Below are 27,939 nucleotides of genomic sequence, written 5' to 3'. Positions count from 1 at the left end.
GTGGAACACTCTAAGAAGAATATAGTTAGAATTTACTAGTGTGTGAATATAGTAAATAAATAAAGTTTGCCCTGGCCGGTTGGCTCAGCGGTAGAGCGTCGGCCTAGCGTGCGGAGGACCCGGGTTCGATTCCCGGCCAGGGCACACAGGAGAAGCGCCCATTTGCTTCTCCACCACTCCGCCGTGCTTTCCTCTCTGTCTCTCTCTTCCCCTCCCGCAGCCAAGGCTCCATTAGAGCAAAGATGGCCCGGGCGCTGGGGATGGCTCTGTGGCCTCTGCCTCAGGCACTAGAATGGCTCTGGTCGCAACATGGCGACGCCCAGGATGGGCAGAGCATCGCGCCCTGGTGGGCAGAGCATCGCTCCTGGAGGGCGTGCCGGGTGGATCCCGGTTGGCGCATGCGGGAGTCTGTCTGACTGTCTCTCCCTGTTTCCAGCTTCAGAAAAAAAATGAAAAAAATAAATAAATAAATAAATAAAGTTTAACTAGACATAGAATCTTAGGTAAGGTGTTATGGAATGGCCCGTTGCATGGCCGGGGATGGGAACGCAGTCAGCAAGAAAAGAATGTTTTGCTAAGAGAATTGTTTTATGACTAAAGGCAGTTGCTGGGCTTTCTCAGTGAGACACTCTCATGAGGTTTGTATACCTCCCCAAAAATTCTTTCTTCAGATAATGAGAGGTATGGGAGGGCATCCATAGAAGCAATAGCAATTAATGTCTTCTGAAATTATGTTGCTACTAAGCTATCTTGCGAGTGCACTCTATATATCTTTAAGTAAAAGTTACTCTTAATGTTATGTCAATTTCTTAATGGGCAAGCCTTTTGTTATCTTGTGAGAAAAGTTAGGACACTGCATAAACTCAAGGCCATTTGCTTGAGCAAGCGGTGGTCCTTTGCTAATCCCTAATGATTTTGTCTGTTAATCTCTCTCTGCCCCTTGACTCACAACAACAGTAAAGTTGAGTTATTAGTTAGTACTAATCCTTTAAAAGCTTTTACTGATGTTATTGCTATTCAAGTTATTTTTTAATTGTACTTTGAATGATTCGCCACCTGATTTGTAGTTTATAGATATAAATTAACTGTTATCTGGAAACATGTAAACATAGTGAAACAGAAGCAATGATTAATACCATGTAATTGTAACTTGGTGTGTGTGTATAAAAAAGGAGCTGTACTAGCATTTGGCACAGATGCATGGCAGTAAATGCTAACTAGAGAATAAAGAGAAAGAAAAGAATTTGGCTCTCTCACTCGATTTCACCGACGCTTTTTCCTCCTGTGGGACCCCTGGCTCTTTCCCAGGGCTGGACCCCGGCAAAGAACTGCTTCTGCTTGCTACAGCATGCCCAGTCTATGGGGTGGGGTGAGGAGAGGGACAGGGAGAGAGGAGGAGGTGGGGGAGGAGCTCAAAAGAGCCTGGTGCCTCTGGAAATCTGGTGGCTGGTAGTGGCCACTCAGGATGGGGGCCAGGCGTTGCACCGCTTTGCCTAAATTCTTAAAAAAAAATTTCACTAGGTGCCTAGCATTGCACCAGGTGCTATATAGCAGCTACAAAAAAAGCCTTGCCCTGGTCCTTGACTAACATTGAGGTGACAAAACAACAATTTTAAAATAATGTAAAAGAATCTACAATGAAATACATTTGCTAAAATTTAGGCCAAATACATTGCACAATTGCTTTCAAAGTATTCTAAGTTGTTACTGCAACAAGTGAAAAATGACTATTGTGGACAAGAAAGACTTCTCCAAAGTTACCGGAGTTGAAGGTCATTAACTCTAACAAGAAAGGTATTAGGACATTTAATGTGCATTTTCAGGTTCTTTCTATTCTTTTAACAACCTGAGTTATGAAACTTTTAGAATTATAAACACACACACACACACACACACACGCACACACGCACACATGCACACACACTGCAATGTTCCAGAAAGCACACACCAACTGGGTAGGGAGTAGAGGTGGAATGAAGATGAAGCTGCATCAGTGGAAGGACAGGATGAAGATGAGAATGCTTCTCAATGAGTCTTTGAAAGGTCACAAGTTCACAGTGCACTTCCGGTTGAAAAACACTGCTTTAGATGCTTTAGACTCCTGACACTTTGAGGTCTGTGCCCCAAGGTTCATGTTCCCATCCTTGATCTACCAAGTTGAAGAACAGGTGTGAGTTAATGAATAGAGCACTGGATCAGAAGTCTGTATTTTCTGACTTCCAAGAGCCTATGTGAACAACCAAACCAAACCAAACGAAGAGATAAGAAAAAAAAAGAAAAAAGAAAAGAAAAGTGATTTGGCTGCATAGAAAATAGCTGGGCTTCTGGTTTGAGATCACAATATTGTTGTTTTGAAATTGAATTAAAGCAATACACATACTTTCACAAGTTACTTATTACTTCATTCCCAGTACAAGCATGAACCTTAAAAGGCACTGACACTTCCCATGGTGTCACAACATTTGGTGGGCTTTAGCCTAATTATATTTTTGGTTTATACAAATAAAGTCTTAATCAGTAACACAGAAATTCTATAGAAATTACCATTTACACTGACTTGTTATTTGTTGATATAAAGATGTCTATTTCAGTATGTTCACCTCATTGAGTGTCTCTCAGAATGCAGAGCCTGCTTTTAAAATTGTGTAGTTGGCATCAAACTGTCCCTCATGTCCTGCCATCAGGGACCTCATGTTGCTATCTAGCTGGCCCTCATCCTTTTTATCCTTTATGTTATCCATTATCCTCACAAGTATGTGCTTTAAAATGATTTCAGTGTCCTGATACTTTGAAATGACTTCTTTTCTCATTGCACCATGGTTAGCCAAGCCTCCCACCACTAACTTCCTGTGATCTCTGGAATTCACGTTTGCTCAGCCAGCAACATGACCAATGGGATTAAAGGACTTCCGCCGGGGTGTGAAAGAAAGATCAAAATGCTTCTGTCCCCTCCTCTCCCTTACTCCCTTACACAAGCAAAGCTGTCACTCTCCCAAAGACACCCACTGTTTTAATAGGCGAATGAAGGAATACCTGAAATCCGGAAATGTGACTAGGTGATTAGTGGAAGGGGAGGCACCTGATGAGGTGGAAAATCTGGGCCGTGGGTGAGATGGGAAGCCTACCTGATGTCCTTAACTCACACTGCTTGAGCTGGGGCTTCTCATTGTCCCTCTCATCCAATTGCAAGGGGCTGGGGGAGACATCTGCCAACGTTAAAAACAAGGGTTCTAGGGTGGGCTCTGTGGGCGGTAATTGGACAGGGAAAGCCCCCTGCCAAAAGTGCAGGGCTTGTTACCTTCGCTGTATGAAGTGTCAGAACACTTTGCATTTTATGATCCTATTGAATGTATTTAGAACAATTGAATCCGTTTAATAATTAAAACCAATAACCAGTGGGCACTCTGAGTGTATGGCATTGGTATTTATATGCGGTAGGGCTGTGTCTGCAAACTGGTCTTTACTTCCTGACTTCTTCTGTCTCTCATCTGGTTGTAGCTGTCATTGTCATTTTTCCTAGAAGGGGGAGAGCCTGTTTCTCTAGTCTCTCCCTCTAAGGTGTGTGAGTCGGGAGAGTTATTTCTGCCTCAGAGTTGATGGATACTTTCGGAGATTTAATCCTTTTCTCTTCTTTACTAACATTTCCATTTGGAATTGCTCGTGCGTTCAAGGACAGGCTGAAAGGCACGTTGGCTCTTAAGTCCCAAAGTGGACCTGGCGCTCTTCTTGGCTGCTGTCCCTGCGGCTGGACGTGCCATTTACTGAAAAGGCCCGCGCGCCTAAGCGAACGAGTGGCTTGCGGGTGTCTGGCTGTCCCAGTCCTCCCCGCGGTGAGTCTGGATTCCGCCCTCGCGGGGAGGCGGGTCCCGCCCATTGGATTTTGGCCTCGGGGACGGCGACCGCAGGCAGGATCGCCAGCACTGCCCCCGACTTTTTCTCCGCCGTCCTGCCAGCCCCGAGCGGGAGCATCTTCCCCCCGACCCCCAGGACCAGTCGGTCTCATCCAGCGCATCAGAAGTGGGACCCCCTCCGTCACCACGAACAGCTTTCAGTGCTAGTCCGGGAGCCAACCTGGCCGGGAGTGGAGCAGCCGGAGCAGGGCTCGGTCCCGCTGGGAGCGTGGGCTGGTGAGAGGGGGAGTCCCCCGAGAGGCTGGAGGTGAGCGAAGGCGGACACAGAACCGAGGCAGACACGGAGCTGGGACGCGCACCGGGGGGCGGGGGGCAGAGGATAAGGGGGTGGCGTTAGAAGAAAGCCAGGCACCAGGATGAACACAGGGGTGGGGGCGGGTCGGGGCAAGTGGGCGGGCTTGGAAGTAAGCCGGGCGGGTGGAGCTCGACGTGGCGAGGGCGCGGGGCGGGGCGGGAAGTGGGTGGGGCGCCTCCGGGAAGGGGGCGCCCGGGGGGATCCTTGGCTCAACAGCGGCGGGCGGTCGCGTGGCCGGGGTCAGCGCGATGAGCGGGGCTGAAGCGGCGCGGGGGGCGCCGGGCGTGACGCGGGGGCTGCGGGTGGACGGGCTGCCCCCACTGCCCAAGAGCCTGAGCGGGCTGCTGCACTCGGCGTCGGGTGGTGGCGCGGCGGGGGGCTGGCGGCACCTGGAGCGGCTGTACGCGCAAAAATCGCGCATCCAGGACGAGCTGAGCCGGGGGGGCGCGGGCGGCGGCGGAGCCCGGAGCGCGGCGCTGACCATTAAGCCGCCCAACCTGGACGCCGCGCTAGCCCTGCTCCGCAAGGAGATGGTAAGGGGGCTCCGCAGGCTGGGCGGGAGTCTTCCCGTTCGGGCCGGTTCGCGGGACCCGGGCTCTGCTCCGGAAGTCCCCGCGCCCACCCGCCCCTCTGGCTTTTCGCCTCAGGAGCCGGCGCGGAAAGATGGGCACTGTCCTCTCAATTACCCCTTTTACTTGCTCTTTCTGTGCCCACGATTGGACCATCGCCGGTGGGGGGGGGGCGGTCCCCAGTCACAAAGGGCAGCTTTCGAAAACCCGCCGCGCGCTATCCCGCTGGCTCGGAAACTTCGGCGGCGGGAGGCGGCTTTGTCACCCCCCTCGGAGAGCAGCAGACTTCTCAGGTCTGGGAACTGCTCTCACTGCGCCCCGGGGTGAAGAACGGTGTGCGATGGGGTTTTCCTACCCTGGGAGGACAGCTTGGTCCGAGCGAGTGTAGAGAGCAGATTGGAGCAGCCCTCTCCCCCTCCCCCGTCCCCCAGGCGGCGCGTGCAGAATCCGATTACCTCGAGAGAGGCCGCGGCAGATGGTGGTGGAGGCGAAGGCGTCCCTAACCCCTCTCTGCGCCCGGCAGCTGTGTGCTCCCGTCTGGGGGGAGCCCGTGCGGGTCTTCGGGTTGTGTCTGGGCCCCAAATTGTAGGGCTTAGTTTTCCCCAGTCCTGGAGAGGTACATTAGGTATTTGTGGACCAGGACACACGATTCAGGGTAACGCCAAAAGCAGGGCAAGGGCAAGGATTTAGGTGTCGGTGACCCTTTTCCCAGCTTTCTTCTCCGGGCTTAGGCCAGGCTAGCCCAGAACAGAAAAAACTGCCTCCATTTTAACCCTCTTGCTGGCCATGACCCCCCTGGCTGCCCCTTTTTCACCTACTGCCGGTCCTTTCCCCCTCCCGGCACAAGTAAATACTTTCTGTGTTTAGGAAATCTAATACTGTATATGAAACCTGCCCCCCCAAGAATAAATTTGCCAAAATATTTATCATAAGAATCTTTTAAATAGGCAAAATTAAATATTGTTTAGAAAAATTCAATTTATGCATTTTTCTTTTTAAAGAAGTGTATCTGCTCTGAAAACAAATCTAGAAAAGCAGCCTTAACACTTTCTAATCAATTAGATATTATCTCTCCACTCTGCATCTAGCTTTGACCTGATTTTCAATTCTCTCAGAGGATTCTTTAAGCTTCTTCCAGAATGACTTAGATTCCGAATCAGCCATTTTTATTTATTAATAAACATTAATAGAAACCACTGCTGCATTTGAATTAGATAAACTTGTGCCTAGTATGTTGACAGTATGAACTTGGATGTAGGGTAAATGTGGGGGTTTAATAGGAAGATAACCACCACCACCCCTAAATTTCTTAGGAGAACAGAGACAGGAAGACCTCAGTGCCACTCCTGTTGTGACTCTGGTTTATAAACAGGCTCTTAAGTCATGCTGTGGTGGCTTGGAAGGCAGTGTGCCTTGCCTGGAAAGTAATTTTCCAGGTCCCTCCTGGTGCTACTCAAGTACAGCCCCAATCTTGTAATTTTGCTTTGGGCCAGACCTCTCGCAGAGTTTCTTTGAAGCGCAGGGAAAATAAACAGCCAGGATAGGTCTGTTTGATAATTAGCTGAGATAAAGAAAAGATAGGGCTACAGGCCTTGACAAGTCCCTTTGAGAAATGTTACAGGGTCTTTGGAAGTACTGTCCTCTTTAGGCTTTTTACGGGGCTGGGGTCTGGGCTGTCACCTCAAGTTGAGGCTCCCATTGGAGGCCTTGTGAGTTAACTGGGAGTTCATTCCTAAATTATTTCAGAATGGTGTGTGTTGATCTATTTACTTTGAAGGCCTGAGGTCAAATATGTGTGAACGGATGCAGCTAGAATTCATGGCAGAATGTGATTAGTCCCCATTTTAAAAAGTCCTGTGCAAGCACAGAAATAGGGCTGACTTCTAGCAGCGGGCACTGGGGACCTCCGAAGGCAACAGGATTTTACAAGGGAAAAGGGCCATAGGACAGTAACAGCAAGCAGGAACTGCCCCCCTCCCCCAAAGCGTGGGGAGGCAAGTTAACACTTTGAGATCCAGATGGTCTGACAGTAGGGCAAGGGTGGTGGAAATCCTCAGGAAGTAGTAGCATGGCACCGAGTTGGAGTTTGAGGCATGTATTTGAAAGCAGGGTGTAGGAGGAGGGAGCACGAGATGCTCCAGGTGTGCACAGAAGAGGTGAGAACTTCCAACAGTGTGAGGACCTATAAATGTGGAACAACAACCTTATAGGGGTGCTTTTCTGAAGTGGAATCTGGAGGAATTGCTGATTAAATATTAGAGTTGGGGAAAGTGATGGAATGGAATCGGGGGTGCCTTTAGCTTTTTATGAAAATACAGTGAAGCAAAACAGTTCGAAATTACTCACAGTCCTGGCTAGGTAGCTCAGTTGGTTAGAACATCGTTCCCGATATGCCAAGGTTGTAAGTTCTATCCAGGATCAGAGCACATACAAGAATCAACCAATTAATGCATAAATAAATGGAACAAGTCAATATTTCTCTCTTCCCAAAACTAATAAAACATTTTTGAAAATAATTATACACAGTCCTAGCACCTAGAGATACTCACTGTTAATATTTTGGGATTCCTCCTTTGTAAACACAATGTCTATGTTGTCTATACATCATCTTTTTTACTTCTCCATAAGATAGATATTCAAAGTCTGTATTTTTTAAAAAGTTACTCAAAATTTAGGTACCTCCCCTATGGTCATACATTCAACCAGATATGTCCAGCTCCAAAGGCCTATTTAACCACTGCATTATACTGCCTGCATGGATATGTACACACACACACACACACACACTCACTCACTCATGTGCGGATTACATTATACATTCTGGTTTGTTTTGGGGGGGCACATATTGCAAACATTTTTCAGGTCACTATGTATATTATAATGTCTCCAGCCACTGCATAGTATGCCATTATATGGTGTTGATAACCTTGATAATCTATCATTGGGGATGTAGGACTTCTTGCAGCAGTGGGGGAGTCAGGAAGAGAGGCTGCTTTAGGGTGAAGGTGGTTTGCCATTACATCAGTGGAAGAGTATGTTAAACATTTGAGAATGTGAAGCTGGAGACTTAGAGGAGCTATTCTGGCCTAGAGGGAATGGATTGAAGGATAGTGAGCATGAAACCTGGGGAAGCTGGTGTCCAGGGAATGTGAGGGCAGAGGGAGCTTGTGTGGGCAGAGGTTCTGTCCTGTGATTGGTGGGGACACCCTACTCTGCTTTAAGAGTGATAGTTTCAGCACTTCCTGTCCCTCCTCTGAAATTCTGTACAGCTATGAGTCCCCCCGCCCCCAATGGGTCCATTGCAAAGCTGTGAGGGTCACTCAGGTGGGTTATTACTGTATAGGCCCGAAAAAGTCTACTAAAACAAGAAGCTGAGTTTGTTGGGTTTTTTCTTTTTAAACATTAGAGACTATTTTGGGTGTATATCAGGTGTACAGTGCTGTAGAGGACATAAAGTTGCCTAGGAACCATTAGGTGTTAAAGAGCATTTCCCATCTGGGACATGTGGGCATCTTTATAGCAATAGAACACTTCTCATGTTCATGACCAAAGATTATGTTATGGTAGTAGAATAGAAACTCAACCTGAACTAGCTCTTGGAAAGAGTCTTGTTGCAGGGCCGGATATATGCAGAGACAAACTAGAACAGGGCTGCTGGAGAACCCAGGAAGGCCACTCTGTGGTCCCCCCACCCCCTTTAATTTTTCTCTACATTTTGGAACATGGCTTCTCAGTTTCCCCACTGTCTTGGCCACACTTCTTTGTTCCAGTTTGGATAGACTGTGAGGAAGGATACCGGTGTGTCCAGCTCAAGTAACCTTGCCAGCATGAGCGAGCTTATTGTGACTGAGGGCAGAATCATATTTCACTAAGATGGTGTGACCATGTAGGAGGCTAGAGATTCTCCAAAGAAAGGATAGTTTGCAGAGTCCTGGACAGCCAAAGTACTGCATATCTACCACAGACCTCTTTCTATATAAAAATACTTTGCCCAGAGGACCATATAGTTTGAAAGATTTTTACCTAAGTTGACAAGCTAACTTTACTTCAGATCTTGGTAGGCATGTCAAATCCTTGCATGTGATTGAAGGAGACCCTTGACTCTCAGATCTCCTACGCCACACCTTTCTTCACACAGATGTCAACATAGACTGTCCCGCACAGCAGCCTGGTGACATTAGCACATCAGGCTTAGATACCCAAAATAGGCACACAAAAGTGCAGAGGCAGACAGAGAGCCTCAGACTTGCAGGCAGGAGACCTTGGAGAGGCGGCATCACTGGCAATTCTTGGATTCCACTTCCCAAATCAGCAGCAACAGGTTCTAATAGCTTTGACACAGAACCTCTTTGCTTCGCTTATATACTTATTTTTATTCTTCAAACTACTAAACAATTATTTTGGTCATACACCTGTGCACAAGTGGGAAGTCGCCCACACAGAACTTTTGAGTTCCTGAAGTGCAGTGATTTGAGCAAATAATTAAATCTGAGAAAAAATGACTTCTGAGTGAAGAATTTAATCTGAGGGAAAATGTTTGAATGTGAGACCAACACTACTTAGCTTCTCTGCATTTTAATTGATAGCCACGTGCCTGATGAGCTTGTCCATTGAACTCTATCTATTCCAGGAGCCATGCATTAGTTTGAATAGCGCACATCCCAGCAGAGTGCAGTTCTTTTCCTACACGTGAAACCAGTGTCTTAAGTGAGGAGGTTGTGGTCTTTCAGAGGATTATGTTAAAAATCCAGCTGCAAATCAGGCCTGTGAAACGCCATCTGAAATGAGAGCCTTAGCTCCCAATGCAGTGTTCTTGATGTGGATCATTGGAGCCTAGGGATATCCAGTGGCCTTTAATGCTGCCTTCCCACCAGCATTCTTTATCCTAGTGGTGTTCAGAGGATGGACCACCAGCCCTGGAATCTCTCAGGCTGCTCTTATATGCAGATTACCAGGCCCCTTCCTATCATTCCAGGATCAGAATCTGGGAGATTCTACTTTTAACAAGCTCTTTAAGAGTTGGGGAACTCTTGAGCATCAAGAGTTTGAATTCGGTTATGAAATTATGATATAATTTTGGCAAGCCACTTACTTCACTACTTTAGGCTCCAGATCCCCTAATGGAATATGAGAATTAAGTGCCACGAAGGGCCCCTTTGGTATAGCAGTATAATTCTCTTCCCCTCATGTGCTTCTGGGTCCTTACGGCACCTGCAGAAGAAGTTTGTTCTGTCATAAAATCACATGGGCGAAGTTCAGGGCCTTCTTAGAGAAGGGTACGTGGTGCCCCTGAGGACATGTGCACAGCTATACTTGTTGTAGACCCACTTTGTGCAAGGCATTAGGAACAGAGAAGGAAGAATGGTACAGATTTGCTACTGAGCTCCGTTCATCAACAATCAGACTGTCCACAGTAGTTCTTAAAAATTTTAGACTATAATTACCCCATGCAGTACTTGCCCCCATCCCAGTATCTATGCCAAAAAAGAAAAAAACTAAGTAAGTCTCTATAATAGTTTGTGCATGTGAAACCATGTGTATGTCTATGGGGTCACTGGTCTGGTTTCATTCACCTTTTTTTTTTCTTAAATTTTTATTTTTATTCATTTTAGAGAGGAGAGACAGAGAGAGAGAGGAGAGACAGAGAGAGAGAAGGGGGAGGAGCTGGAAGCATCAACTCCCATATGTGCCTTGACCAGGCAAGCCCAGGGTTTCGAACCGGCGACCTCAGCATTTCCAGGTCGATGCTTTATCCACTGCGCCACCACAGGTCAGGCTCTGGTTTCATTCACCTTTGATGTTACCTGTAAGGTATTTTTTTTCCCGCCGAGAAGGAAGGAAGAGGGCTCGGAGCCGCAAAGTGTGGAATAATAAACGGCTTTATTGAGTACAGAGCGCACACCCTGCCCGGCAAGGTTCCCTGGCCCCGAGGAAAGAAAGATGGAGAAAATGGAGGCTAGGCAAGTTGCAAAGATTAAACCGCGTGGCAGATATTTAAAGGGTCCCACTAGGGAGGTGGAGCTACTATGACGTGGTGAAATTTCACTGGCTGGCAGACGACCGCTTCTTTCCAAATGGTTCCTGGGAAGCTTCCTTTGGCGGGCTTGATTGTGGGCAGTCCTAGCCAAAGTGGGCGGGCCTGAGTTACCCACGTGACCAACCCTCTATCCACCGACCTTACATTACCTACACCCCCAAGATTTGAAGATATAAAGGACTTAAAGATATTTTTTCATACCATTTCATATTTAGCTATTATTGTATCTATTTCTAGAGACTGTAAATTAATATTTTTCCTGACTTATAAGTATCTTACAATAGCACACCCTTCTGCCTCCCTCCACTTTTGGTTAAAGTCACTTGTCTGTTAAATTGAATGTGAAAGTGCCCCAGCTGCTGACACATAGGGTACCTCCCCATTTATAAAGGATTTTGAACCAGCTAGTGCCAGCTCGGAGCCCTGGTCTAGCATTCCTCTAGATTTTAGAGGCCAGTTGGGCAAGGATGCCCAGAGTGTGCTCGAGAAGAGGGCTGCAGCCCTGGTGCGTTCACTCCCACCGAGCAGCAGTTGAATGATTTGTGCTTTTGCTCCTGAAAGGCCCACCTAACTCCATGGAAACTTCAGAACCCAGTTTGAAAAGTGTAGTTTTTCACGATCCTGGGCAGACCACAGACTCCATGAACAGGAAACCAGCCCTGGGACTGGCTGGGTCAGATATCTATTCCTCTTGCCCAACTTTATTCTTCAGAGCTTCCGCCTCCTAATCACCCATTTTTTGCCCGCGTGTTCCAGATGTTTTCAAGTGATAAGTAGGCAGAGCTGGTTGGGTTGCTCCTATCCCGTGGCTCATTCCTTCACAGTTAACAGATGTCTCAAGAACTTTGGAAACATAAAAACCTTTGGCTTTCCTTAGGGCTCTACAGAAATTTTTTTTAAGACTGTGGCCTTTTTAGTTTTTTGTTTGTTTTTTATAAATAAATTTTTATTAATTTTAATGGGGTGACATCAATAAATCAGGGTATATATATTCAAAGAAAACATGTCCAGGTTATCTTGTCATTCAATTATGTTGCATACCCATCACACAAAGTCCCTTTTTAGTTTTTATGAGCACTTTCTGTTCACTTCCTTGACCAGCCCTAAGAGCCGTGGGCTGACCTAGTTTTGCAGGCATGAGGATCCTGTCTTTAAGATTGGGGAGGGAGGTGCTGTCCTTGGCCAGGTGGGTGGGGGAGTGGAGAAGGGAGGGCCTCTGTCCTCTGACCAGTGTTCTCCAGGTGAGGATGACCCCCGCTGACACCGGGGCCCCAGCCAGAGGGGCTGGGCTGAGGAAGATTACCGGGAACTACATATAGAGACTAGAGAATGTGGAAAGAGGGTGTTTTATTATATTGTTGACTGTGCTTAGAATTGGAGATAAAATAACCAAGTTCAACATAGTTAAAGAGAAATGACAAGCTATTTTAACATCCCTTATAAGCACAGATACGCAAATTAAAACAACAGGGTATCATGTTCTACCTAAAGGACCAACAAAGATTTAAACAAATGATCATAATGGTGGTGAGGCTGTGGGGAAATAAATAGCGTAAAACAGAATGGACACCAACCACTTTCTTTAGCTTTTTCTGTCAGTTTTCTGGAAAACACTAGGTGCTGACATAAAGTTTTCTATGTATTGTCTGTGTAAGGTATTTTCCCCCGCCAAGGAAGAAGGAAGGGGCCGTAGCCACAAAGTGTGGAATAGTAAAGGCTTTATTGAATACAGAGCGCTTCCCGCCCGACAAGGCTCCCTGGTTCTGGGGACATGGAGGCCAGGGAAGTCGCATAGGGTGACCCATGTGGAGGATATTTAAAGGGTCCCGTCTAGGATGGTCGAGCTAATATGACGTGGTGAAATCTCACTGGCTGACAGATGGTCACTTCTTTCCCAAGGGCTCCTGGGAAATTTCTTTTGGCGTGCTTGGATGTGGGTGATTCTAGCTGAGTTCCCAGGTCTGGGTTCTTCAAGTGACTGTCCCCCATTGCTGACCACCCCACATTCCGATCTTTTTGTGTTAATTAGGGGCGCCGCTTATTCATCTGGCTACTTCCTGCTGATTAGGGGCGTCGTGGGGAGGGGAGATCGGAAGGTGGTGGTTTTAAGGGGAGTTGGGAGGAACATTTGTTAGACCGTGACTGGAGAAACTTCGAGGATGCGGTCCTGTTAGGATTTAAAAAAAGAGGAGTAATAGGGGGATCTGCAGGGTCCAGCCTTTTGGTGAGCTGGAGACAGGTAGGGCCCAGTGGTTCCAAACTGCTAGCGATCCTGCATGAGGTTAAGCTTGAGGTGAGAGACATGGTTAGAAATGAGGGTAGCATTGATTATGGGGGAGCACTTAGTATTGAGGAATAGTAGGAGTAGGTGGGAAGATGCTGTTAGCTGGATAGTGGTTCCAAGACTGTGTAGAATGTCCCGACCAAGGAGGGGTACAGGGCACGATGGTATAACTAAGAATGAGTGTGAAAAGGGGATTCCGTCCAAACTGCACATCAGGAGTGTCATAAGAAGGGGAAAAGAAGGGGTCCCATCCATTCCCAAAACCGAAACCTGTGAGGGAACTAGAGGTCTAGAGTGTGGTGGCAAAACAGAGGAGGTAGCCCCCATGTCCACAGGAAATGAGATGGACTTACCCGTTTCTGTGGCATTACCCTGGGGTTTGGTGAGGCTAATGAGGGTCTCCAAGTCCAGGGCATCAGTCCCAGGAGTTCGAGCGATGGGCCCATCTGGCTGGACTGGCCTCCCATCTGGGCAGCTTGTCCTCCACGTAGAGACGCTGAGGAAAAGCCTGTTGCCCAAAGGGGGCAATAGCTCCACCAGTGACTGGGCTGTTTGCAATTAGGGCAGGGCTCAGTAGGCAGCCGCTGGCAGGGGCCCTGCCGTTATCAGTGACCCTGCTTGCCACATTTAAAGCAAGCTGCTGGTGGGGATCTTTACTGTGGCTTGGACTTGGGTTGGGCACTTTCTGTGTCTTGCCCCTGTTGCTCTGGCAGCCTCAGGGCTGCCACAAGAGTCTGGGTTTGGAGTGTTATCTTCTGCTGCATGCGGGCCTGGCGAACAGTCTTGGCCTGTTCCTACTAGCCGTGACCATTAAAAACTTTAAATGCCATGTTCACAGGTCCTGGATGGCGGTTTAGGGGTTAGAATAAGAGGAGGAAGTGGGTTCCTGGGGAGCCCGGCACCCAGATCTGGCAGAAAACGCCAGAGCCAGAGGTAGGACAGGGCCAGAACTTCCCGTAAGAAAATTGGGGTTGGGCCTTGGGGTCCTGCAAACTGGTATAGGAGCCAGTGGCAGGCTGAGAATGGCCTGACAAAGGAGGGGCTTAAGAACACAGTGGAGAAGGGAGGGGCCCCTAGCCGGCAGGGGAGAAGAAAGAGAGACTGGTAATTGCAGGTGAATGAGAAAAGGGAGGGGAGGAGGCTCTCAGAGGGAAGAGACCCAAGCAAAGAGGTCCGCAGAGGGACCAGAGAGGGGTCCTGAGAGAGGGGTGCCCCTGGGGGTCAGGCAGGAGGGGGAGAGAGTTGGGAGTCAGGCGAAGGAGGAAAGATTAGGAACAGAGGTTTTAGGTGAAGTTTCTCTGGCCGGAAAAAGGGCCTGTGTGTAGAACTGGTGGCACAGAGATTAGGACAGGAGCGCCCTGTATGTAAGGGATCTCCAACCAGTTCACAGTTCTTTTGGCGATAGTTAAATTGGTGAGGGTGTTAAAACCGAAAGTTCCTTCAGGAGGCTACCTGGTTTGATTATCTAGTGGGTTCTGTGGCCTGGCCACAGTGGAGAAGAACAGTTTCTTCTTCTTTAGGGAGGGAGAGATTTCGGATAAGGCACTCCAGGAGTGTTTTTGGATTAGGTTTAGATTCCTGTGTCTCTACGGCCATCTTCAGTTCTCGGAGTGGTCAGAGATGAGCATTGGCGTCCCGCAACTCAAGCTCTGGCCACGGATAAGGTAAAGTGGGTGTGCTCAGGACGTCTCCACGGGCACACACGCACTCGGAACAGAAAGAGGTGCCTGACACAGCTGCGGTTTCGGACAGGGATTCTTGGCAGAAAGAACTGAGGGGAGGCTGGAGGTAGGGGACTTACCACACCATGCGTTGAAGTGGGTGGAAGGTCAGAGATCCTGGTTCTTTCTCAGAGGGGAAGGGGAGAGGAGCGGTCCTTGTGGACTTCAACTCCTCCTGGGTTTTTGGCACCAAAATGTAAAGGTATTTTTCCCCACCGAGGAAGAAGGAAGGGGCCGTAGCCACAGAGTGTGGAATATGGAATAGTAAAGGCTTTATTGAGTACAGAGTGCTTCCCGCTCGACGAAGTTCCCTGGTCCTGGGGATATGGAGGCCAGGGAAGTTGCATAGGGTGACCCATGTGGAGGATATTTAAAGGGTCTTGTCTAGGGTGGTCGAGCTAATATGACGTGGTGAAATCTCACTGGCTGGCAGATGGTCGCTTCTTTCCCAAGGGCTCCTGGGAAGTTTCTTTTGGCGCATAAGTGTGGGCAGCTCTAACCAAAGTTCCCAGGTTTGGGTTCCTCATTTGACCATCTCCCATTGCTGACCACCCCACAGTCTGAGAACTTGGTTTTCTGACTTTTAGCTTCAGATTTTCCTCCTTAACTGCCCTTTTTAATTTTTTTTTAATTTATTGATTTTAAAGAAGGTGGGTAAAGAGAGAGAGAGAGAAACATCGACATGTGGTTCCACTTATTTATGCATTCAGTTTGATTCTTGTCTGTACCCTGACCGGGGATCAAACCTGTAGCCTTGGTGTATTGGGACGATGCTTTAACCAATTTAGCTACCTGGCCAGGGCTGCACCTACTCTAACAGAATGTCATTCAGGAAAACAACAGAATACAAGCTAACCTTCAAACATGTGTTGAGATCCAAGATGTTATTAATAACTTGTCTTTTTCCTCCTGTTCCACCTGACTTTCAGCACCAGCAGCATCCATGCTAGCACTCCCATCTTTGGGAACAAACCATTAGGCCTTGGATACAAATCCTTGATGAATGGTCTGCTGCTTGTGGCCCCAGGACTGGGGAAGGATTAGAAGGAAAGCACCCCATTTCCCTTCTCTGCCTTCTTTCCTGCAATTTCATTTATCTTACAAAAATAGTCACACAAGTAAATAACAGTACTTGTAAATGAAGGTGTTGCTGTCATATATAATAGCATTATATAATATATAATAGTGACAGAATACTATATGATTGTGGAAAAGAATGTGGTAACCATATATAAGGGCAGATGTTTATAATGTGAAAAAAGTTATAAAACAACACATATATACATTTGTATAAGTGGTAACAATAGCTAAAAAACAAATTAGATATGCATAGTATCTTCAGGGACATATACTAAACTGGTAAAAGTGGATACCTTTAAAATAGTGGTTCTTGGTCTGGGGACATCTAGGAATCCCTAGATCCTTTTGGAGTCCATAATTATGTGGTAGTCATATTGACAAATATAATTTTTTAAAATATTACTTAGGAGCCTGACTGGTGGTGGTGCCCTGGATAGAGCATCAACCTGGGATGCTGAGGATCCAGGTTCAAAACCCTGAGGTTGCGGGCTTGAGTGTGCTCATTTGGCTTGAGCGTGGGGTTTCCAGCTTAGCGTGGGATTATAGACATGATTCCATGGTCGCTGGCTTGAGCCCAAAGGTCACTGGCTTGAATGAAGCCCAAGGTTTCTGGCTTGAGTCCAAGGTTGCTGGCTTGAGCAAGGGGTCACTGGGTTGGTTGGAACCGCGGTCAAGGCACATATGAGAAGCGGTCAATGAACAACTAAAGTGCCACAACTATGGGTTGATGCTTCTCATCTCTCTCCCTTCCTATCTCTCTGTCTCTCTCTCTCAAAAACAAACAAAAAGCATATATATATATATATGTACATGTGTGTGTATATACATATATATATACACATATATATAAACTGTAGGAAATTTATAAACCTTTGGAATATCTGCATAATTCAGTAAATCAGTTTTCCACATAAATAATGCTTGATACTACAGTCCTGCATGGTTAAAAGCTCCATTTAAAGTGTAAGACTGATGGATTTAAAGTAACTATGAAAAGTTCATAGTTCCATACTGCAGCCAACTAAAAGAGAGAGTCAAATAAGAATAACCACAGTTATCTCAAAGTCTTTTAAGTGCTCTTTTTCATTCATATCTGTGTGAGGACAGATTTTCTTCGTTTACTTCAACCAAACAATATACCACAAAGGATCAAATGCAGAAGTAGATAAGCCCAACATTTAAAAGATTTACAAAATGTTATTATTCATAAAAATGTTATGTTATTATGCAATGGGTATATTATTGTTTTTAAATGGGTTAATCAAATTTCTCAGTTTTAATTTCTCTTAGGGTAAATATTGGTAGTTTTAAACAAGAGTTTTTTGGATCCTCAGTGATTTTTAACAGTATAAAGCCCCAATACCAAAATATTTGAAGATTGCTGCTTTAGAACGTGGAATTAGGGAAGACAGGCTCATAGAATTATGACCCCTTTAATTTTAATATATTAGGATATTTTGTTTCTCTAATTGGAGAAAAAATGTAAAAGAATGTACAAAGACATTTCTCAAAGAAAATGGTAGATGGCTTTTCTTCATCTGTGTCTAGGAGAGGACAAGAGGAAACGGGCTGCGTTGGTACGAACAGGAATTTAGGTTTGAGAGAACAAGGGTGTCCTCAGAGGGTCAGAGAGAGGGATAGATAGGAACAGACAGGAACGGAGAGAGATGAGAAGCATCAATCATCAGTTTTTCATTGCGACACCTTAGTTGTTCATTGATTGCTTTCTCATATGTTCCTTGACCGTGGGGCTACAGCAGACCGAGTAACCCCTTACTCGAGCCAGCAACCTTGGGTCCAAGCTGATGAGCTTTGTTAAACCAGATGAGCCTGCGCTCAAGCTGGCGACCTCGGGGTCTCAAACCTGGGTCCTCCTCATCCAAGTCTGACACTGTATCCACTGCACCACTGCCTGGTCAGGCTCATTGATTGCTTCTTATATGTGCCTTGATGGGGGGAGGGGGCTTCAAGTCAAGCCAGTGACCCCTTGCTCAAGCCAGCAACTGTGGGCTCAAGTCAGCAAACTTGGGCTTCAAACTAGTGACCTTTGGGCTCAAGCCCAAAAGGGGCTTGATCATGGGTTCTTGTCAATGATCCCATGTTCAAGCCGCTAATGCCACACTCAAGCTGGTGAATCTGTGCATAAACCAGAGACCACAGGGTTTTGAACTTAGGACCTCAACATCCTAGGTGATGCTCTCTATCCACTCTACCACCACCAGTCAGGCAATTTTTTTTTTAAGTACCTTAAAGTTTTTAATGATACTTTTTTTTAATGAAATTATTGGGATGACATTAGTTTGCAAAACTATATAGGTTTCAAGTGCACAACTCAACAAACCACCATCTGCACACCACATCGTGTGCCCTCTGCCCCTAGCATCATCTCTTACTGTTGCTATTCCCCCCACACCTTTTATCCCCCCACACCTTTTATCCCAACCTCCAAAGGTCCCCTCCCCCTTTCCCTCTGGCTATCACTGCGCTGTTGACTGTGTCTGTTATATATATGTTTTTCGTTTAATCCCTTTCCCTTCTTTCATCCAGTCCCCCCACCCCTCTGACAGCTGTCAGTCTGTTCCATGTGTCCCTGCCTCTATTTCTGTTTTGTTCATCAGTTTATTGTGTTCATTAGATTCCACATATAAATAAGATCATATGGTATTTGTCTTCTGTTTAGAATCAACAAAATTTCCCTTAAAAGGTTTGCTTCATCTTCTAAGCCTTGTTTTCTAGTGCTAATATTTCTATTGTGATTTTTTAAAAGTTAGGAAGAACTCCCTTCCCCACAGCAACCTCCAAAGACATTGTGACCCGAAACCCGACGGAACCACCGCCCTTTCTGAGGTGTATGTCTGCGGCTAGCCCTATTGTGAAGTTTTGAAATCACTTCAAGGGTAGTTCTGGGTTGTTGGCCCATTGTTGGTGGCATGTTGGTGAGCGCCTGCGTGTGCCGCGGGTGGGTGCAGGGAGCTCTGTGGGAAAAGACAAGAGAAAGATCAAGAAGGAAGCAGGAAGCCCAGATAGAGAGAGGAAGGAACCACGTTGCCAGTTCAGAAAGTGAGTGGATGGATGGGTTCTTGTCTTAAAGGTCTAGAGTAGGGGCTGAAAATCACAGGGTCTCAGAATTCTGGATTTTTGTAAAATGAGCCTGAGTTTTTCCCATGTGTGCTTTTCAAAAAAGAGCTGTATTTTCTGAATCCAGCTGTGAATGAGGGGATCAGCTGTCCTTCAGGGACATGTGGGGACACGTTACTGAGATGACAGGCTCCCTGTGCTGGTAGATTAGGGACAGTGGTGGGAGTTAGTGGGTGCCTGAAGCATTACTCTGCAGGTTAGTTTTCTTGGATGGTCTGTCAGTCCCCTTCCTACATCCGACGTTCATACTTCAGTGTTGAGAGACTGATTTCTGGGCTGAAATCTCCCAGCACACACAGCTCAACTAGGAGGAAATCTGGTTTTGTGCTTTTTGCTCCCATCCGGCAAGTTTTGTTTTCTCTCTCTTTTTTTTTTTTTTTCTTGTGAGAGAGAGAGGAAAGACAGGAAGGGAGAGATTTGAGAAGCACCAACTCATAGTTGCAGCATGTTAGTTGTTCATTGATTGCTTCTCCTACATGCCTTGACTGGGAGGCTCAAGCCAGCGACCATGGGGTCATGTTGATAATCCGTTGCTCAGGCTGGTAACCCGCTTTCAAGCTGGCGAACCTGTGCTCAAGCCAAATGAGCCTGCAGTTGAGGTGGTGACCTCAGAGTTTTGAAACTGGGTCCTCAGCATCCCAGGTCAATGCTCTATCCACTGCGCTACCACCAGTTGTCAAGAGGTGGGGTTTTTTTCAATGATGTAGTTAAAACCATGTAGTCTAAGGCTTTCCTCAGGGGTACCTTGGAGTGCCTGGGCACAAAGGCCAACCTGTTCAGTCTGCTGCCTCTGAGGCTGCCTAAGGGACATAGCCAAATGACTGCCGATCCCAGCACGACCCCACTGCCAGCGGCTTCTGCAGCCACAGGTTCCCTGGGGAGGGGGTCTTAGGTTTCTCCATCCAGGTGTCCCCCTGAGTGTCTGCTCTGCAAGGCTCTGTGCTGGCTTCTGGGGATCCCACAGAAGTGTATTGCTACATCACAGGCTTGTCCTCTGTTGGGCAAATAAGTTTGTAAAATTTGTGTTACTTGATTTTGCTCACTTTTATTGTTAAAAATGGCCGCTACCCAGATATGTGATCTTGTGATCTGTGAAAAGGCTAATTACCTGGGAAAGGCCATTGTCATGCTAATGTGTGCTGGAAAAGGGGTTTCACACCTAAAAGTTTTAAGAAGAAGAAGAAGGGAAGGAGAAGGAGGCCATATATATATATATATATATATATATATATATATATATATATATATATATTATTTTTTTGTGTGTGTATTTTTCTGAAGTTGGAAATGGAGAGGCAGTCAGACAGACTCCCGCTTGCACCTGACCTGGCATATATTAATAGTAGATCCTCACCAACGGTTTACTGAATAAATAATAACAGAGCATGCCCACCAGGGGGCGATGCTCTCTGCCTATCTGGGGCATTGCTCTGTTGCAACCAGAGCCATTCTAGCGCCTGAGGCAGAGGCCATGGAGTCATCCTTAGCGCCCAGGCCAACTTTTTGCTCTAATGGAGCCTTGGCTGCGGGAGGGGAAGAAAGAGACAGAGAGAAAGGAGAGGGGGAGAGGTGGAGAAGCAGATGGGCGCCTCTCCTATGTGCCCTGGCTGGGAATCGAACCGGGACTCCTGCACGCTAGGCCAGCGCTCTACCACTGAGCCAATTAGCCAGGGCAGGAGGCCATATTTTTGCAGAGAAGGCAGCCAAGATGGTAGGGGGCTGAAGAAGAAGCCAGTTTGTGCAGAGAGAAGATAGGGAACCAGAGGGGACTGAGACTGGGGGGGGGGGGCTTTGATTCTAGGAAAAACTGGAAAGGATTCTCCTGGTTGTGGAATTGAAGAATGTGTGAGTGGGTTTTGGTGCCCCATATATTTGTGTTTACTCGCTGGCCGGGTGTGAGGCTAGAATAAAGGAATAGCTCACCAGTTTTCGGCTCCACAGTTTCTTTACCGTCTGTCCGAATCTAATGGGAACCTGCACCTGCCTGGCAGCTGTGATGGCCGTGGCTACTGGCTATACATCCTCCATTAGGAGAAAGAAGACCCATGTGCAAACTGTCATATAAGGCAAAGAATAATAAATGCCATGGTACAGGCAGAGGAGGTGTGGTCAGGGACATGTATTGCTGAGCCAATCAAAGTCCACAGAGTTGAGGAGAGCCTGGTGTGGGCCAGGTGAGCAAAAAGGCTTTAACAGGTACAGTGGGAACAGATGGGGGAGCAACCTGGGTGAGGGGACCTCAACCTGACCCATTGCATGAGGTGCAGGTAGGGGAGAATAGGCTACAGAATGCCATCTAGGGATTTGCCATTTCCCATTAGAAAGTTCAAGTGCAAGTGTTTACACTTGCACAGCCAAGGCAGAGGTATCCTGGCTGGGAGGCTACGTTTGTTCATATAGTTGTTTACCTCATGTCCTTCTAGCTCATTTGGAGGGTTTCTGGTCAATTCAAGGAAGTTTAGTGCCTAAAGAAAGCAGAGAAGTTGAGAGGTGTGTAGGCGTGTGTGTGCATGTACGTTTGTTTAAAGCTCTGTTGAATCAGTCTAAATGCCTGGCATCTGTTGGGTTGGGTGGTAGGTGTGTGCCAGACCAGCTGTGTTCCTAGGCGGGCCAGACCGCCGTTTCTAGGCCAGCGTTCCGCCCAGTGACAAGGCAGGTTTGTGAGTCACCGGCTGCTGCAACACAGAGGGTCCAGGACAGGTTCCCACTCTGGCCTGGTAGGTCTGGGACACTGGAAATGCACCTAAAAGGAATAGCTTTGGGACCATGTTGTCTTGGGGCAGTACGACATCATGGCAAGTCAGAGCCTTGGAAACCAGTGAGGATTGTGGAGCCATGGGGCCCAGGTTCCAGAAGGTGAAAGTCGGAGCGGGTCCAATGGCATGCTGCCCCCTGCCACTCATGTCTTGTTCCACTATTCCTTCCCAACATGGGAGACAGTCTTGGGATTACCCAAGCAACCTACTGGTATTAGAGTGATTCAGTAGAATGAGCTCTAGGATTCCAAATCTTTTCTATGGCTCTTTGAGCAAATATTGGTTTGACTCTGGGAGGGTATGACTAATGTTATTAAAGTTTATATTTCTTGTAATAAATCCAAGAAAAGACAGGCTGAGTCAGAATCTGTAGCTTGGTTACCATATTCAGATCTGGATACTGGAGAGGACTCCTGGAAAACTGGAGCGAGTCCAGAGGGAAGGTCTGGATGGTTAACGGACCAGATCGTCCTCCTGAACAGCTGAAGGAGCTGAGGCTATTAGCTGGAGAACACAGATAGTTTTCCTCAAGGGCTAGAGGAATAGAATCAAAACTATCTTCCAGTATTTAAAAGGTGGTTATGAAAGAGAGACATTAGGTTTATATATGCAACAGTTACACCTGGCATGAGGTGGTCTCTAGAACCTACATGTGGCAGATCCTGGACTTTGTACAAAGAGTAATTACACTTGAATGAACTGGTCTGGAAGGTCCTCCTTTGGGGGTTTGAATAAGGACATCGAGGTCCTTTCCTATTTGAGAGTCTTTAGTCACCACTCACGGGGCAGGCTCACTGGGTGGTTTTCATCTTATCCAGCTGCACTGGCGGCCTGTACTGAAGGTGACCAGGTGGTTCTACTTCAGGTTCGGTGTTGAAAGGGAAGGGAGGTACGTGGCGGCCCACGGGGCCCTGATGCCTGACAGGTCTGTCCCTGCCATTCTTTTTTTTTTTTTTTTTTTTACAGAGACAGAGAGAGAGTCAGAGAGAGGGATAGTCAGGGACAGACAGACAGGAATGAAGAGATGAGAAGCATCAATCATCAGTTTTTCATTGTGACACCTTAGTTGTTCATTGACTGCTTTCTCATATGTGCCTTGACCGTGGGGCTACAGCAGACCGAGTAACCCCTTGCTCAAGCCAGCGACCTTGAATCCAAGCTGGTGAGCTTTTGCTCAAACCAGATGAGCCTGCACTCAAGCTGGTGACCTCGGGGTCTCGAACCTGGGTCCTCTGCATCCCAGTCCGATGCTCTATCCACTGCGCCACCGCCTGGTCAGGCTCCCTGCCATTCCTTCTTGAGGTGACATTCTGCAGGTTAACAGAGTGGAGAAGAAGAATAAAAATAACATTGACACCTATGAGAGAAGCGGCTGTCTGTTGCTTTTCTTAGGAGTTGAACGATTTGTCTGGGGGTTCGGGGGGAAGGGGGCAGTGCCAGTATTTGAACCCAGGCTGGTGATTCCAGAGCCTGCGTTCTTCCTGCTATTCTGCCTGTTTGTCTTGAAACTCAGTGCTCACAGGAGAATGAGTGTAAGTGGCCCAGGAAAGACAGAAAGGTATTTTGTGTCAACACTGGCTCTTCATTGGAATGGCATCAGAATTGTCTGAGTCATTTTTAAAACACAAATGTCAGGTACCCACTTTTCCAATCCTGATTATCACACACACACACGCACATTCAAACTCTAATCGGGAACCAGAGTGATGGTGTCTGACCCCTGGATGTGTCCTTGTGGCAGCCTGGGCATCTCTTGGTTTGCCTGTGTACTTTGGTGAATAGGATGCCATGGAGCCAGGTCTGCCCTCTAAGAACAGCTCAGGCAACTCTCCCCTAGACGCATGCCACTTGTTTAGGACAAAGAATCAGTGGTTTACTACACTTAGTCAGCATTTGAGCTGGCCGTATCTACCTCCCTCATTTTATAAGCAGGTTGAGTGCAGGGGCCTAAACAAAGCCATTGAAAGTGGTAGAGCTGGGCTTGGAGACCATATCCCTTACTTGGGGGACAAAACTCCTTTTAGGAGTTTTGGGGTAGCAGGTATTCTAGAATAATGAGGAATAGCTACAGAAACCAAAGAACTTGCCTCTGTATTTTGAAGTCTTCGGCTGAGCATGTTAGCAACATGTAGTGGAGAGAGAGAGACAGTGCTTGCTTAATGATTTACAGTGTTTGAAGAGTTTGAAGGGTAACCTGGAATTTAACACCCAGTCTTGTGACAAGATGAACCTTTCTTTCCAGGGCCCCAGCTTCCCTCATGTGACAGTCAGGCCATCTTAAGTGGAAGAGCTCATTGCTGGGTAATTGTAAAGACTGAATCCTCTGACATTTTCTCCGTTTCCCTGTGTGTATGTTTCCGTGTTTCCATGCCTCTGCAGTTCTTTAACCCAGGCCTTGGGATTTAGGAAGTGTTCCATGACTGCTCATTAAAATGATGATATTTCATTTAATGCTCCCAATAGCCCTGTACGAGAAATTATTATTATTTTTTAATAGAGACAGAGAGAGAGTCAGAGAGAGGTATAGACAGGGACAGACAGGAACGGAGAGAGATGAGAAGCATCAATCATCAGTTTTTCGTTGTGACACCTTAGTTGTTTATTGATTGCTTTCTCATATGTGCCTTGACCGTGGGCCTTCAGCAGACCAAATAACCCCTTGCTTGAGCCAGTGCCCCGGGTCCAAGCTGGTGAGCTTTGCTCAAACCAGATGAGCCCGCGCTCAAGCTGGCAACCTAGGGGTCTCGAACCCGGGTACTCCACATCCCAGTCTGACGCTCTATCTGCTGCACCACCGCCTGGTCAGGTGAAATTATTCTGTTTTGTCATCAACCCAGGCATAGAAGTGATATATGGCTTGCTCAAGGGCAGAAGGCAGGTCTCCTGGCATCTTGTTTAGAGTTTCTTCCTGGCAGCATTGCTCAGGGTCACTGTCACTGGTGGCCCCAGACTTTCTGAATCTGAATCTGTGTGGTTAACAAGATCCCATGGTCATGCTGAGGAAAGTGTCAGCTATGCTGGCATGCCCACGTAGATGAACCCTTCTCTGTGACTGATGGAAATGGCGCATTTTCTGTCCTGACTAGGCTCTTTTGTGGGATGGGCTGTGGGGAAGGGAGGACCTTGAAGATAAACAGAATATATGACTTTTAATTGGTTGGTCTTTGTTCTGTCACACTTATAAAAATAGTCTCCAGGAGACTCTTAAAGGCCCCCATCCTGCTGGGCTTAGGCGCTTGCTCGGGGACTGATCCCACCATCATTTCAGTGGAAGACTGACCCTGGCAGGAGGAGAGGGAGTTGGACCACTTCTCTTTAGAGCCTGGAGGCTGAGCTGGTCAGAGGATGGGGGCTCTATGGGGCAGGGAGCTGACAGTGACTCTCACAGCAGGGTCTTCTCTGAATTGAGCATAGCATCCAAAGTGGGACCGGCTGGGGCCACCAGAATGTGCAGTGCTGTTGTGTCACAGAGTGTGCCAGGTAAACTGCAGGCTGGGGCCCATGCCTATAGGTGTGACCCTTCCCTGACACGCAGAGTAATGTCTGAAGCATGGGAATCACACATTTAGGGGATTTCAACACTGGCCTCCCAGAGCACCTGAGTGGCGTTCTAAGTCATGGTTGTGTGGGAGGAATGTGCTGGCTTGAGCAGGCGGGGACTGTATGTTCCACTAAAGTGAAACCCAGTGCTGACCTCGTTTCTGCCTCTACCCCTTCTTTCAAGGTTGGCCTTCGACAGCTGGACATGTCCTTGCTCTGCCAACTCTACAGCCTCTACGAGTCTATTCAGGAATACAAGGGAGCATGCCAGGCAGCGTCCAGCCCAGATGGCACGTATGCCCTGGAGAATGGCTTCTTCGATGACGAGGAGGACTATTTCCAGGAGCAGAACTCACTCCATGATGGGAGGGAACGAGGCCCTCCGAGGGACCTGTTACCACCCACCTCTCCCCTCTCTAGCAGCAACTGGATTCTGGAGTCCATCTAGAGGGTCTTTGGAAGGAGGCTACTCTTGGACACACTCTCAGAGTTTGCTTCTCTTGCAAGGAGGCGCCTCTGCTCCTCCACTGGGGGCGGTCCCCATGCACCTGGGACCAGTGCAGCTAGTTCTATAGGCAGGGAGCTCTTGGTGGACACCTGGTGGCAGTCTGTTTGAAGGCCCTGTTTCCATTTCCGCTTAGGTGATTTAGAGGTGCTCAGCGATGTCCTTGACACGCTGGTACCGAGGTACTGCTGCCAGGACTCAGAGTGAGAATGTGACACAAGGATACTGAGAAGATCTTCACGGTGTGTCCGGGGGAACGACTTCTGTTATGTCCTGACAGGTGGTAGATGGTCCACACCCTCTGTCGTGGGGTCGGTCTCCAGTTGGTGATGTAGTAAAGCTAACATTGTAATGCCGCTCCCTTCCTCAGCCTGCGGCAGCCTTCTCAGCTGTTTGCTGAGCCTCTTGGTTGAGCTTTATTTATTTGTAATCTATTACTAACTGTCCGGGTGGCTCAAAGCTTTTTACTGAAAGAGTGAACATGGCAGGTCACATCAATCAACTGCATTCTTTTAACTTGTCAAAAATTATGTAACTCTCTGCCCATTAGCTACAGGATATGAAGAGGATATGAAGCTATATTGAGTAGAGGGAAACTGGGCAGGCTCACGGTTCATGTCATTCGCTGTGAGGTGGCAGACAGCATTTTAAAAGAATCTGAATGTTAAATTAGTATGTTACAAGGTGAATCCTCTTCTTCACTCACAACAGTGATCACCTTAAGCCTTAATATATTTATTAAAATCCTTTATGAACATGTTACACTTTGTAGGTTAAAAATGAGGATAAAACATTGAACTCTGTGTTTGTGGTTGTGTATTATTTTGGTCTGAATTCAGAATCGTCAGTTTTCATAATGTGAATGCGCTGAATCTCTTCAAATATAGAGAGAAAATTACAGTTTGTTTTCTCACTGTGAAGAATTTGAAAGAAGCTTTACTCTATTGGCTTCTTGGAAGTGTTGTGTCTGCAATGGGCTGTTTACGGTGAGGTCTCAGGGCTGTTCGCCATTGAATACTGCAGACCCCTTGCTCCTCTTCTTCCTCTTGAAGAAGGCACTGCTTATTAGTGCCTCTTTCGGGTCAGAGAGAGGAAGTAAAACATCCTCATGCGCTGGCTTGTTGACAGCCTGCTGTGTACACAACCCTGTGTCAGGAACTGGGGTGAGGTGCAGAGAGTGAAGCACATTCCTGCTTATTTCCTGTGTTGAAAGTGTAGCTAGGCCGTGGCCGGTTGGCTCAGCGGTAGAGCGTCGGCCTGGCGTGCGGGGGACCCGGGTTCGATTCCCAGCCAGGGCACACAGGAGAAGCGCCCATTTGCTTCTCCATCCCCCCCCTTCCTCTTTGTCTCTCTCTTCCCCTCCCGCAGCCAAGGCTCCATTGGAGCAAAGATGGCCTGGGCGCTGGGGATGGCTCCTTGGCCTCTGCCCCAGGTGCTAGAGTGGCTCTGGTCGCAGCAGAGCGACACCCCGGAGGGGCAGAGCATCGCCCCCTGGTGGGCGTGTGGGGTGGATCCCGGTCGGGCACATGCCGGAGTCTGTCTGACTGTCTCTCCCCGTTTCCAGCTTCAGAAAAATACAAAAAAAAAAAAAAAGGAAGTGTAGCTAAGTAAGGGTAGCTTCAGCATGTGACAAGCTCAGTGGGGACAAGAAATGGAAAGTGGTAAAACCGGAGAAGTCTGATCATTTTTAGAAACCTGTTCCTCTGAGGCTGGGCCCCTGCTTAACTATGAGCTGAAACAAGTCTGCTGCTCTCACCCCTGAACATACTGAGCCTGGATCGGGGCCGCCAGCCTTGTTCTGATTTACTTACTAAGCAGTGAGGCCTGGGCATGTGTATGGTTATAGAGACCTCCAGGTGACTCTGATGCAATGTAGTTGAGATCTAGTGTTCAAAATGTGGTCCATAGCATACGCAGCACTGGAAACATGTTAAAGAGGGACCATCTCCCCAGGCAGACCTACTGAAAGAGGCCTTGCATCTTGATAAGATGCACCAGAGTCTTGTGCACAAAGTTCAGGAAACACGGATTCACGTCAGCCGGGCCAATACTGCTACTCAGAGGGCTGCAGCAGCCAAAGGACTGCCTGTCCAGCGCCTAGGC

The 27,939-nt window shown here is 47.5% G+C and overlaps 3 protein-coding genes across 3 annotated transcripts in view; 2 read left to right on the top strand and 1 right to left on the bottom strand.

Moving 5' to 3' along the window:
• The first annotated feature begins 3,386 nt into the window (after positions 1-3,386).
• Positions 3,387-27,939, top strand: part of TTC13 (tetratricopeptide repeat domain 13) — a 127,058-nt gene continuing 102,505 nt past the window's right edge. Inside the window, exon 1 of the mRNA XM_066235913.1 lies at positions 3,387-4,158. The gene's annotated coding sequence lies outside the window, so the exon portion shown is untranslated. The remainder of the gene's footprint in view (positions 4,159-27,939) is intronic.
• FAM89A (family with sequence similarity 89 member A) lies at positions 4,381-26,639 on the top strand. Its single transcript, XM_066235977.1, has 2 exons — positions 4,381-4,739; positions 25,516-26,639. The coding sequence occupies exons 1-2, from the start codon at positions 4,455-4,457 to the stop codon at positions 25,777-25,779; spliced, it is 549 nt and encodes a 182-aa protein (XP_066092074.1). The 5' UTR covers positions 4,381-4,454; the 3' UTR covers positions 25,780-26,639.
• The window catches only part of ARV1 (ARV1 homolog, fatty acid homeostasis modulator), a 34,324-nt gene continuing 18,919 nt past the window's right edge, over positions 12,535-27,939 (bottom strand). Inside the window, exon 6 of the mRNA XM_066235938.1 lies at positions 12,535-12,979. The gene's annotated coding sequence lies outside the window, so the exon portion shown is untranslated. The remainder of the gene's footprint in view (positions 12,980-27,939) is intronic.

Source organism: Saccopteryx bilineata, chromosome 1 (assembly GCF_036850765.1).
Source record: "Saccopteryx bilineata isolate mSacBil1 chromosome 1, mSacBil1_pri_phased_curated, whole genome shotgun sequence".
Taxonomy (NCBI): domain Eukaryota; kingdom Metazoa; phylum Chordata; class Mammalia; order Chiroptera; family Emballonuridae; genus Saccopteryx; species Saccopteryx bilineata.
This window is presented reverse-complemented; position numbering and strand designations above follow the sequence as displayed.

What these genes read in the sequence shown, in the direction of transcription:
- FAM89A (XM_066235977.1), top strand. Translation starts at nt 4,455, where the DNA reads ATGAGCGGGGCTGAAGCGGCGCGGGGGGCGCCGGGCGTGACGCGGGGG. An exon ending in CCCTGCTCCGCAAGGAGATG is followed by an intron (nt 4,740 to 25,515) that starts GTAAGGGGGCTC and finishes CCTTCTTTCAAG; the next exon opens with GTTGGCCTTCGACAGCTGGA.